This window comes from Micromys minutus, assembly GCF_963924665.1.
Source record: "Micromys minutus genome assembly, chromosome: X".
NCBI classification, from domain to species: Eukaryota; Metazoa; Chordata; class Mammalia; order Rodentia; family Muridae; genus Micromys; species Micromys minutus.
Genome location: NC_137970.1, coordinates 101,340,023 through 101,353,405, shown reverse-complemented (window position 1 = coordinate 101,353,405; position 13,383 = coordinate 101,340,023). Strand labels below are relative to the sequence as shown.

The 13,383-nt window shown below is 36.9% G+C and overlaps 1 protein-coding gene across 1 annotated transcript in view; it reads right to left on the bottom strand.

The window, feature by feature from the left end:
• The window catches only part of SLC25A14 (solute carrier family 25 member 14), a 31,118-nt gene extending 17,973 nt beyond the window's left edge, over positions 1-13,145 (bottom strand). Inside the window, exons 1-5 of the mRNA XM_080910358.1 lie at positions 13,060-13,145; positions 11,360-11,507; positions 8,598-8,692; positions 6,239-6,324; positions 2,807-2,902 (exon numbers count right to left, since the gene is read on the bottom strand). Coding sequence (XP_080766484.1) covers positions 2,807-2,902; positions 6,239-6,324; positions 8,598-8,692; positions 11,360-11,507; positions 13,060-13,123 — 489 coding nt within the window. The 5' untranslated portion in view covers positions 13,124-13,145. The remainder of the gene's footprint in view (positions 1-2,806; positions 2,903-6,238; positions 6,325-8,597; positions 8,693-11,359; positions 11,508-13,059) is intronic.
• Positions 13,146-13,383: the final 238 nt, after the last annotated feature.

Sequence of the window (13,383 nt, the reverse complement as noted above, 5' to 3'; positions counted from 1 at the left end):
ATTATAGAGTGTCGGTTTATGAAAGAAATTCTGGATCCATCCTGAGGCCCCACCCCTACCCAAGGATCTATAAACAATTAATGGTTACTGCGGGAGGAAATGACATTTTATTTCAGTAGTGTAGATACTGGGAAGGGGTCCATGTTCCTAGAATCACATCAGTTCACAACTAGAAACATGGAAGTAGAAGAAAACCAACTGGGAAGAAGAACGGATCAGCAGGAGTGGGAGGGAAGCAAGAGAGAGTAATTAAAAGTGAGTATGATAAGAATACATCAGATATATGGATTAAAATATAATGGAACTCATTAGCATATGTTAATATATGCTAATGATTTTTATTCTGGAACCTCGTAGCAAACGATGTTAATAAATCCAATACCATTAAAATTTTGTGTGTACTTTATAGCAATTACCAAGGAATAAAAATAAATATCTGGGTTCCCCTACCTAATTTATAATCTCACTGTTTGGTCTTTGTCTCCTGGAATCAATTCATGAAAATGTTCTAGTTAGTTCTATTCTGGTTTTAAATTGGATTTATCAAGAAAGAATACTCAACTGTTACCAAAAAGCAAACCTCAAGGATCATTAATGGGTACTATGAACATTAAGTGAAAGTTATCTTTATTATCAAAATAATACATAACATAAAGTACTTTGCTTCTGTAACATTATGTGCTAGGATCATACAAGTAACATAACCATAAAAGTAGTTACATTTGATTATTAGGTATTGGGACATATGCATGTATCAGAATTCACCCAACATATTACTTCACCCAATACATTACTTGTTAATTGCAAAAGAAAAATTTGCCTTTTAGAACAGCAAGACTTGCTGAATATCATCTAAGTAGGCAATCTCTGCACCGCTTAATGTGGTGTAGCCAAGCATGCACATTTTTCCTTGATGCAAAAGATTTAGAATGACTATAATAACTCCAGTAGTCTCAAGTTGCAGGCGATGGAGGAACAAGCCAAAGACCCCATGAAAACATTATATAAAATCTATTCTCAACTCACAAGTAGGTGACTTTTTAATATGATCTAGATTTTAAGCATTAGGCTCATTTTTCAGAGTTATACACACGCACACATACACACGTGCACACTCACACGTTTTGCCTACTTGTATGTCTATGTACCATGTGTGTGTCTGGTGCCTGCAAAAGTCAGAAGAGGGCATTGATTCCCCCTGGACCTGGAGCCATGAATGGTGGTTAGCTGTCATGTGGGAACTGGCAATCCAACTCTGTCCACTGCAAGAGCAGCAAGTAGTTTTTTGTTTGGTTGGTTGGTTGATTGGCTTGGTTTGGTTTTTTCAAGACAGAGTTTCTCTATAAAATAGAAAATCTGTCTCTCTAGACCAGGCTGGTCTCAAACAGAGATCTATCTGCATACAAGTATGCATAGCAAGTTCTTAACCACTGAGTCATCTCTCCAGCCCCTTAAGTATTGTTAACTTTGTTACACTTGACAATAGTATTGTAAAAACCTTGCTCTTTTTCTAAATTTTAGTTTTTACTTTTGATTATGTGTGTGTCTATGAGAGGGTATGCGGACATGAGCAAAGCCGCCTGCATTCTATGCAGCCCAAACTTGGGTCCTCTGCCAGAACAGTCTGTGATCTTAACAGTGGAGACATCGCTCCATCTTCTTCTGAGACACATCAGAGACAGTTCAGGGAACTTCTATAATGTCTACAATATACAATTACATTGTTTTGCAAACTGATGTGTGAGTTTATGTAATCAGAGACAGATCCAAGTAATTATGCCAAAACTTTATCAGTTGTCTAATCTGGACAATGTGTGTTTATAATTCATTTCTTTCAGCTCTATTTTGTTTGAAGTTTTTAAAGTAAAGTTAGCTGTAAAAAGTATAAAGAAAATAACAAAAAGTCTATCAATGGACATCCCATCCTATTCTGTGCGCTCTTTCTCTGTCTCTCTCTCTCTCCCTCTCTCTTCCTCTCTCTGCATATTTTAACACTCTCAGAACAGATTAAAAAGTTATCCAATAACCAGTTGTGGTGTCACAAGCCTTTAATTCTAGAACTCAGAAGGTAGTGTCAGGGGGAACTCTGTGAGTCTGAGGCCACCCTAGTCTATACACTGAGGTCTAGAACACCCAGGACTACATAGTAAGATCCAGTCTTAAAAAGAAAGGTTACTACAGCAAAAGACATATATAGTGGAACACAGTTGACTTCTCAGCACCAGGAGACAAAAGCAGGAGGATCACAAGTTCAAGACCAGTCTGGGCTAGTTAGAAAACCCTGTCTTTAAACAAAAAAAAAAAAAAAGAAAAAGAAAAATATTGTAACAATACAACAAAAGACAAAATATAAATAAAGATTCAAAGGTAATGATAAAATGTTCACAGTGATTATCTCTAAGTGATGGGAATATTGGAATTGTTCCTCATATTTTTGTAAATGTGATCAATATTTCATCATACATTTTTCACTTTATAAGGTTAAAAATAATGTTATACTCTTTGAACATACACACTACAATGACCATCAGACAAATATTAATGTGTTTAATCCAAAACTAACTAAATATATTGAAACAATAAATTAACTTTGAAGTTTAGGAAAACAAAATGGCTATCTCGAATTATACATGTTTCTCACACATACAACCCTACACCATATGCATCAAAATGGAAACTATTGGGAAGTTTTGGTCCTTTCAAGGGAAGCATTTTGCCTTGCTTGGAGTTTTAAGTCACGATCTCACAGCTGACTATGAAGACTCAAGAGTAGGGTGTAATAGAACGGCAGTGCAAGGATACTCACTCTCCACAGACCCCTGGTGCCTTCCTGCTGGTATATGTCAATGAAGCTGCCAATCATGCTCCCTTGGAACAGACTTCCTTGAGCCTGCATTCGAATCTAAAACAAGAAAGGAATGTTTGATTTTAACAGAGAAAACTAAAGTGAGATACTTTACTCCTTTAAAATTCAGGAAAATGGTTTTTGGAATTTTTTAAAATACTTTTATTATGGTGAAATTAATGAATGAAACTGTACACCAATATAACATAATTTGTGACAAAGTATATCTATAAAAGTTTTCATTGGACCCCATACTAAGTCAGTAATTTCTGGAGTTGGACAATATAACAAGCATTCAGTGAAATAGAACTAGTTTGAACCAAACATAGTTGCACATGCCTTAAATCTCAGCACTCAGGAGGCAGAGACAGATCTCTGTGAGTTCAAGGCCAGCCTGATCTACAAGTGAGTTCCAGGATACTCATAGCTATATATTGAGACCCTGTTTGAAAAGAAAACATGTATTACCAGGCAGTTGTGGTACACACATTTAATTCCAGCACTCTGGAGGCAGAGGCAGGCAGTTCTCAGCAAGTTTGAAGCCAGCCTGGACTACAGAGCAAGTTCCAGGACAACCAGGGCTGTCACACAGAGAAACTGACTCGAAAAAGCAAAAAGAAAGAAAGAAAAAAAGAAAGAAAGAAAGAAAGAAAGAAAGAAAGAAAGAAAAACAAAAGCAAACATATATATGTAGTTAGTTTAGTAAAAAAAAAATCAGGGGTGATTCACATTGCTAAAATACTAACAGCAACAACGTATTGACTACATAAATGATGACACATTCATTCAACAAATACAGAGGAATCATAACGTTTTCCCTGAAAACATACGCAGGCTTTAGAAAATGTTTAAAAAAATGGATTGGTAAACAGAAAAGTGCTACAAAGCAGTATATATAATTCTTATCAAAACACAAGAAATGAAAAGACCACACACACACACACACACACACACACACACACACACACACACACACACACACACACACGCTGAGAAGACTAGAAGAGCACACATACCCAAATATTAACCAAGGTTTAATTTACATTTGAATGGGAGTCTGGAGATGAGCACCCTTCTGAGTTTAATCCCTAGGACCCACTGTTGCAAGAGAACTGATTCCAAAAGCTTTCCTCTGACCTCTACAGGTACACGCATGTGCCCCTCAAAACAGTCATGGTGAATAATGACAATAATAATGCTCATTTTCATTTGGGAGCTAGAGAAATGGCTCCTTGGTTTAGAGAACTGGCTGTTATTCCAGAGGACTGGAATACAGTTCTCAACACCAACATGGCAGCCATGAACCCTCCTGAACTCCAATTCCAGGGGTTCAATGCCCTCTTCAGGCTCCAAGCACCAGACATACATGCAGGCAAAGCACACACAGATAAAAATATTGAAAACTTTAATTTTTAAAGGAATGATCATTTATGTCAATCAAACAATGATCAAAATGGTGTCTTATCATCATGGATTCAACCAATTGAAAAATATTTGCAACAAATTGCATTGTAATCAACATGCGTAGATTTTTTTCCTTGTTATTATTTCTGAAATAACACAGCAAGTATTCATATATGTTTACATTAAACATAAGTAAAGGAAAATCTAAAAAGGATTTAAAATGCATAAGGGAATACACCCAGACTATGTAAATAGTGTTTCAGTCTATATGAGGGATTTGAACATCTAAGGATTTTTGTTACTTACCAGCACAAAGTCCTAAAAGCAAAACCCCTACAGATTCTGAGGGATAAGTATTTTTTTTAAATGTCTGATAAGCTCTGCTGTTAACTGCTGTATCTCTTACAGTTGCTTTGAATTATCCTCGATTCTGATTTGTACTTTCTCTTATTATAAATAGCCAAGTTGAATTTTTTTCTCCTGACTCATGGCTGGAGATCAGGCTCAGCAATGAAGAGTGCTTGGTGGTCTTTCAGAGGAGCCAGGTCTGATTCCAGCACCCATGTGGTAGCACACAACAGTCTGTGACTCCAGTTGTAAGGACGCCCTCTCCTGGCTTCCATGAACACTGCATGCACATGGCACACAGGCATAATACAGGCAAAACCCCACACACATAAAATACCTTTAAAACTTTAGATTCATAGTTGTAAATAGCTGTATTCCCAGTAAGACAGCAGGACCAGAAATTCAAGGTCATTCCCCTCTTACTTAGATCAAAGCTAAAATGGGCTACATAAGGTTTTGTCTCAGAAAAACAAACAAAAAACCTAATTTGTGGTTCCCTCACAGTTCAATCATACATTTGGTGCTTTATTGTTTAAATAGGAAATCATCACCATTCCTCAGATAAAGCTGAAGGCTGGCATTAAAATAAATGCTTCATTCTGTGACTGATAAAACATGAAAGTCCAGTTACACTCTTATCAAATCAGCACAAGCCAAAGTTCATCCTTAATAAAACAAATTTGGACAAGGAAAGACAGGAACAATATAAACTTAAGGTAAAGCAGTTATAAAAAGAAACTCCTATAAGGATCTCTACCTTAATCTGTCCCTTTGATGTCCCAGGTTATGCAATAGATCAACACAGCATCCTGAGACTTGGACTAGATAAGGGATATGCCTTTGTTTTGTGAGTATTGGAAACATATTCACTCTCACACCACTTAAAGGCCAAGAATACAGAATAAGGAATCTCAAAATTGATTCTCTTAAACTACACAGGCTTTGTAGTGGTTTGCATAGTAAGACTCATGTATTTGAATACTTAGCCCATAGGGAATGGCACTATTAGAAGGTGTGACCTCATTGGAGTAGGTGTGGCCTTGTTGGAGAAATATGTCACTGTGGAAGCTGGCTTTGAGGTCCTGTATATGCTCAAACTCCACCAAGTGTGACACGTAGTCTCCTCCTGCTGTCTGTGGATCAAGACAGAACTCTCAGCTACTTCTCCAGTACTATATCTGCCTGCACACTGCCATGCTTCCCACCATGATGACAATGGACTAAACCTCTGAAACTGTAAGTCAGCCCCAGTGAAATGTTGTCCTTTATAAAAGTTGCCTTGGTCATGGTATCTATTTACAGCAGTAAAATCCGAAGAACTAGCCTTGAACCTAACCTATAAGATTACAAATCCTAGGCTGAAAACCAATGGATTAATGTACATCTCATTAAACTATTTTTGAACATCTACTATGAATCACAATGTTAGACAAGGTTCCATATATTATAGCTAATTCTTAACAACTTTGTGCTATATGTAAACACTGCCTTATCTTCGTTTCAAAACAAGGAATGAATGAGACACCACATAGTTAAGAGATTTGCCCAAGATTTTAGAACAATAGACAGTGTAAGAATTTCAACTTGAGTCTGAGTTAAAGCTTTTGGCCTTTCGACTTCCATGGCAGGCATGTCTCTTACCTTTAGAACATCAGTGGGATTGGCAATCGTAGATGAAATCACTCCTGACACTACTCCACAGATCATATTAATTAGGAGAGTCTCATCTGTAAAAATATAAAAGAAATAAAGGAAGGTTCATTTATTAAGTACTGATGTCTGGAGTACCTGAGATACTGCCTAAAGTGGATCCTTTCTGAAGAGATGACTTAAAAGTGAACTTCAAGGTTTTTCAAGTATAGCCCCTCAAATATTTATAGACCATCCAAAATCAACACAAAATGTATACCAATTATACAATATAAACTATTATTTCCACAAAAACATTATTTTGAAGATAAAATACATCATATTCTTCTATAAAACTGTCAGTGTACTATATAAATTAGAATATGGTATTCTCATTTCAAACATATTAATGCATCTAATTTTGTTTTTAAATTCTTTTGAGATTATAATTTAATTACAACATTTCTCCCTTCCCTTTCTTCCCTCTAAACTCCCCCATATACATCTCCCCACTCTCCTTCAAATTCATGGCCTCTTTTCACACACTGTTACCACATGTATACATGGATCTATATATACATATATATATATATCCCTAAATATAACCTTCACCCCACATAACATTACTTGTATATATGTTTTCAGGGCTGACCTTTTAGCATTGGACAACCAATTGGTATGCTCTTCCCTGGGGAAGACCACCTCCCCTGCTCCCAGCTTTCTGTAGTTGCCTATGTTTCTTAGTGTAGGGTTGAAGCCTCATGGGTTTTTCCCAGGCATATTACCTGGTAACATCCTTGTTCAGTTTTTAAGTCTTTCTATGAATAGTCAACTTTAAAGACTTAATAACCAGATGCCAAAAAATATAATCTTATGTAGAACAAATTTATCTACATATTAACATTGAGTGGCTGTATATATCTCCCAGCCTCCATTTATATACAGAAAGTTTCTATAGTCAAATATGAAAAAGCCGTAGTATAATCCTTGGCATTGGGGGATGAACGGAGAGACTTAGACACACTAGGCCAGCACTCTGCTACCGAGTAATACCTTCAGGTCCAAAAGAAATTATTTAGAAGTAAATTCCCTCAACTACGAACGAGAAGAGAGGAACAACAACATATTGTTCTACTGAGAAAATCCAATTTTCACCACTCCTTCTCCTTAGAAGAGTCTATAAATAGAAAATCAGTAAATCAACATGAACAATCTAGGAAAGAAAATTATTTTCAGGAAAGATGAAAGTAAATCCTTGGGGAGCCCCATAGAAGAGGCTCCAGAAAATACTGACTTAGAATAATGAAGTGCTTCAAGAAATACTGCTAACAGAAGTCTCTCCAGCTTTCCCAACCACCCAGTAAACCCAGGCCTCTGATAAAATAGCCACTGTGCAAATATCAGGTTGAAATGGAGAGTCATAAAACAACTCTGCATGCAGGTAAGGTGGGCATGGGTATATCAGAATCCAGACTAAAATGTATCTACCTACCCAAAGCTTACCAAAATTGACACCTAGAAAGTGCCTTCAAGTCCTCTAACTGATAACGAGTGCATTCATTTTCAAGGACATGGCTGATCTAGGCTTCTTCAAGAATGACAATAACTTTTTTTCTTTTTAGTTTTTGTTAAAGAAATATTAGTTTAGCCAGACAGTGGTGATATACACATTTTGCTCAAAATCACTTGACAGGCAGAGGCAGGCAAATCTCTATGAATTTGAGGCCAGCCTTATCTACAGAGCTAGTTCCAGGACAACCAGGGCTACACAGGGAAACCCTGCCTCAAAAAACAAACAACAAACAACAACAACAAAAGAGAATTCTTATTTTAGGCCAAGAGGTGTGGTGCACACCTTTAATACCAGCACTTGAAAGGCAGAGGTAGGTGGATCTCAGAGTTTGAAGCAAGCCTGGTCTCCAGAGAAAGTTGCAGGACAGCCAAGACAACACAGAGAACCCCTTTTTGAAAAACAAAACAAAAAAACAAACAAGCACACAAAACAACAAAATTATGAATTGTTACTTTGGGGGAGGACATATACCATGGCACATGCATAGAAGTCAGGGGTCAACTATGTGTTCTACGTATCAAATTCAGGTAGTTACACTTGCATGGAATTTACCTATTAAGCCATCTTGCCAGCCTAGGAGTTTTTCAGTTGATAGTAAAAGACAAATGTGAAGAGCAGGTGCCTCCAATCCATGTATCCCTCTGTAGGGATTTAGCCCACATCAACACAAGCTCACCTTTATCCATGCAGTAAGCATCTTTCATTGACTGCCAGCATAAGATGATAAACAGTTCACACTAAGCATGATTTCAACAATCCCTTTGAGGATAACCTCAAAAGAAAGTTGAGCATACTGACCTTCCAAACGTTCTACAAATAATCGCTTCAAGCTTTGGTAAATACCAATTTTGATGGTGCCATATGATGCCTGTCTTAGTAAAGCAGGGGCAATTCTGCCCAAAAAAAGAAAAATAAAGAAAAGTTAATTTTACTTAACACACACATTTGTAGATTTTTACAGTTTTTAAATCTGTATCTTTCCAAGCAATAGCAAGCATTTTTTTTCCAATCGCCCACAAAAAAACTGCCAAAGAAAACTCACATCCCAGATCATAAAACGAATGTCAGCAAAGTTAAAAGAACTGAAATTATGCAGAATGTATAGTGGAAGCAAATCAGAAACTGACAAGAAGGATGCTCAAACACTGAGAAATCAAACAACACACATCTAAACAATATATGTGTTAGAGAAAGCAGAAAACAACCATTTCAATGTATAGACCTGCATAAAATTTCAAATATATCCTATAAAATACATAGGATGATAACAACAACTAAAGTAAAAGATGCTATATAGGAGAGAGAGAAAACAGATACATGAGAGTGGGTGGGGGAAAGAAAGGGAAGGAGGAAATTCTATCATTATAATATTAAATTTAAAAATATCATAAAATTAGAAAAAAAAAAACATATGACACAGCCAGGCTTAGCAATACAGGTCTGTAATCCCAGCTGCTACTTGCAGGCTAAGGTAGGTGAATGAGGAGTTTCTGGCCTGTTTGAAGTAGGGTGAGTAAAAGGCAATCCTGAACAGCTTAGTATGACCCTCTCTTACTATAAAACGAAAACTAAGAAGACTAGGTAGCTCACTGATAAAGATACTTGCATACCATGTGTTAGGCCCTGCGTTCAATCACCAATATTAGGAAACAATGGGGGAAGGGAAAGAATATATAGCCAAAGCATAGTTGAGAATAGTCAAGTGCTTACAACCACAAGGGTAAACTCCCTAGAGGCCAACCTCTAGAACCGCTATTTATAAGCCACCAAGTATATGACACTTTGTTACAGTAGCCCAAACTAACAGTACTAACATTTTACAAAATAAAATTGAATTTAAGTTTCCAGATTTTATTTACTTTTATTTTATATACAAGGGTGTGTTGCCTACTAGTATGTCTGTGTACCCATATGCATACAGTGCCCATGGAGGCCAGAGGAGGGCATAAGATCTACTAGGAACTGGAGTTACAGACAGCTGTGAGTCACCATGTGGGTGCTGGGAATCAAACTCAGGTCCTCTCAAGAGCAGCCAGCGCTCTTACCTACCGAATCATCACTCTAGCCCCATGGAATTCACTGTTTTGCTAAAGTTCAAAAAAGAGTAAATCCCAGCCCAAAATAAGTTTACTGAAGAATGCCACAAAACTGTTGAAGAATTAACAATCTTACCAAAAAAAAAAAAAAAACTATCCAAAAATAAAAGAAGGAATGTCTCCCAAACCACATTAGCTAATATTACCTTGATAGTACAAACCAGACAAAAACAGTACAAATAAAAACCGCAGACCCAGGGCTGGAGACATAGCTCAGAGTTTAAGAGCACCCATATGGTGACTCACAACTATTTATAATGGGATCCGATGCCCTCTTCTGGCACACATGCACACATGCAAACAGAGCACTCCTACATTAAAAAATACATAAAAAAATTAAAAGAACATTAAACACACACATATCGGTCATGAACTTAGATGCAAAACTCCTTTGGAAAAGATGAACAAATTGAATGTAGCAATAATAAAAGAGTCAGACACTATTACCCATAGCATATAGATTTTTTTTTAAATCAGCCTTTTGATAACATTTGAAATGTAAATTAAAAATATCTAATAAAAATAAATATACACCAAAAAAATCAGCCTTTATTTCCTAACCATTGCAGATACATCTTTAACACCAAGATCTCAACCTACTTAAATTCTGCTCATAAACTGAAGATTTTCTCACTCATGCCTCCTTTGAGATTCCTCCAAATTGCAGAACTATACTTTAAGAGATATAAATAGAACTAAGCAACAGCTCAAATGGTTAGGATTGAAGAAGGAAAAAAAGAAACGGATGACTAAACATGCATATTTCTAACTCTATTCCTTGTATCAGAAAAAGGAAATCTTGAGGTTATCTATGCTAATAAAAGAACAAGATAAAAGAGACGATCCAGGAATCACTTCTGCATGAGGGTCTGGCCTGGGTTGTTTTGTTTTCTCCAAGAAAATTATATTTTAAATAAACCCAACATGGGTTACTGATAAATTTAATTTTGATCCTCTCAGCAATATTGGTAGCCTAGACTTAGGATGGCCTCAGAAATCTGCAGCGGGTGAACGCCAAACTGATCACCAAATCATAAACTCATGGGTAATCAAAGAGTGATGGAAAAAGATGATTCTCCCTTTCTTTTATTCTTCACTACTATTTAAGCGGCCAGAGTAACATTTCTTTCATGTAAGAAATCTTAAAGGATGTTAGCATTTGCCAAATCAGAAAAATTCTCACAAGACTATATACAGCTAATTGGTGCTGCTTTTACAGCAGCCATTAAAGATTGTCAGGGGAAAAAAAAGCTTATGCTGCAATGATATTATCCATTTCCACAGGTATTGTGTATAGCTAAATTAACATAAAATCCAAAGCTCAAGACTTACAAGCAGATGAAAGATACAAAAGCCAGTAGATAAGTTGAAATGGTAAATGTGAAGGGTGTAAACTATCATGCAAATGAAATCCATATTTTTTTTTAAAGTTCTGTTCATGATATAAAAAAAAGCCAGTCTTACCCTGAATACAGAGCCAAGATCCCTTCTTCTTTATATATTCGGAACAAGGCATGAAACATCCCTCTATATTTTATTTCTTTGAAACGGACATCGATACTCTGGCCTTGGACTTGCAGCCGTGTTTTAGTAAGATCCACGGGGAAAGTGCCTATGAAGGAACACACTCCTAAGTATTTACAAATAACAGTTAGGTTATGGTTAAATATAAAGGTCATGAAGACACTAGAAATATAGGACAGTAATTTTCATAACACCTGAATATCTCCTCCATCATCACTGCCAGAGGACAAGGGCTATAAGTAAAATGTACTAGCCTTTCTAGGAAGTACAACTTGCTACACTGTGACATAGAAAATGCTTAAAGATAGTGACATGCTATCAATGCAAAGAGATTTAGACACGGCTTTCACTCTGTCTCTAACATAGCAAAGTCAGTGGCAGGCATTACTCCTTTCCACCCATCGTCTCCCACCTCAAGTCTCCCTACCTCCTCGCCTCACGTTATCGAAAGCATAGGAAAGTATTAGTTGTTCTTGCATGCCATTATAATATTATAATAGTGTGTGTGTGTGTGTGTGTGTGTGTGTGTGTGTGTGTGTGTGTGTGTGTGTGTGTATTTACAACTTCCTAATGTTCTGAGAGAAAAATGGTAAAGTCTCACATGGGTTTCCTCACCCCGGTGCCTTAAACGATTGAAGACTAATACCAGCAGAATATTTGGGCCATTCTTTTTTGGAATTGTGCTTTCTTTACTTATTTGTGTACATGTATGTGTGTGGGCATGTGTGGAGGTCAGAGGACAATCTACAGGAGTCAGTTCTGTCCTTTAACCACATGGTTCCCATGGACCAAACTCAGGCCTATCAAGCTTGGCAGCATGCATCCATCCACTTTACCTGCTGTGCCATCTTGTCTTCCCTAGTGGGATTCTTCAATAAAGCTCCCTTTTCTTATATCAGTGGTTTTTACATAAACAAAATGGGATTTAAGACAGATTTAAAGATCTAAAACTAATAAGCTCTTTATGTATATGGTTCTGGACTTTTGTGACACTATATAAGACCAGAGCATATGTCAAGAAGATCAACAGGCTGAGAAGTGGTGGCTCATGCCTTTAATCCCAGCACTCTGGAGGCAGTCGCAGGTGGATCTCTGTGAGTTCAAGGCCAACCTGGTCTACAGAGTGAGTTCCAGGACAGCCAGGGCTACACAGAGAGACCCTGCTTTGGAAAACCAAAAAGAAAAAAAAGTCAACAAACACTGCTGGATTGTAGACACCGAAGAATCATTTAGGAAAAAGAAATCTGGAAAATGAAGTCACAATCTAATGATCTTGTTTGCTTCTAAAATAAAAGAGAGGTTTGCAAAGAAGAAGAAATTATAACCTTAGCATAAATGAAAGACCATTAGCACAGGAATACACAGAAACCACTATCATTATAGTCCTTTATGATTATGCATATTTAACTTGAAAAATTAACAAATCACTAAGTTATCAAAAACCATTCAAAATTAGATTTAACCTCATTCCCCACATCACTAGAACCTCCTCAGGAATATTACTTGATAGCCATGCAACAGCAATTTTTAAAAGAAAGCTGACAATATTTTCCCCCACTGGTTTTCTCCAAAAGCATTCAGTACCATACATGATGCCCTGTGGCATGAAGCTCAGATTTGTCATTCTTCTCAATTCTTACCGAACTCGGCAACAATAGAGGCAAGGCCGCCATACACAAAAGGTTTCCAGTTCAGACCAGACATCTCATGGCTTAAAGTAGAACTTTTCTGATGCTAAAAATAAACATGAATCAGAACAGGACACAAGAATGAAGAGAGCATTTGTTAATACTTGATTATACGATTTAAATAAATAAAACTGGCAAATCAAACAAATGTAGAGGGAAAACAAAAGCCACCAGGTGGAATGAGACAACAGGGGGAGCCCTGCTTCATATGCTGGATGAATATGAGTTTGGTCTTTAATGTCATTCAACATGTGTCCTTCATTCTCTCGAATTTTA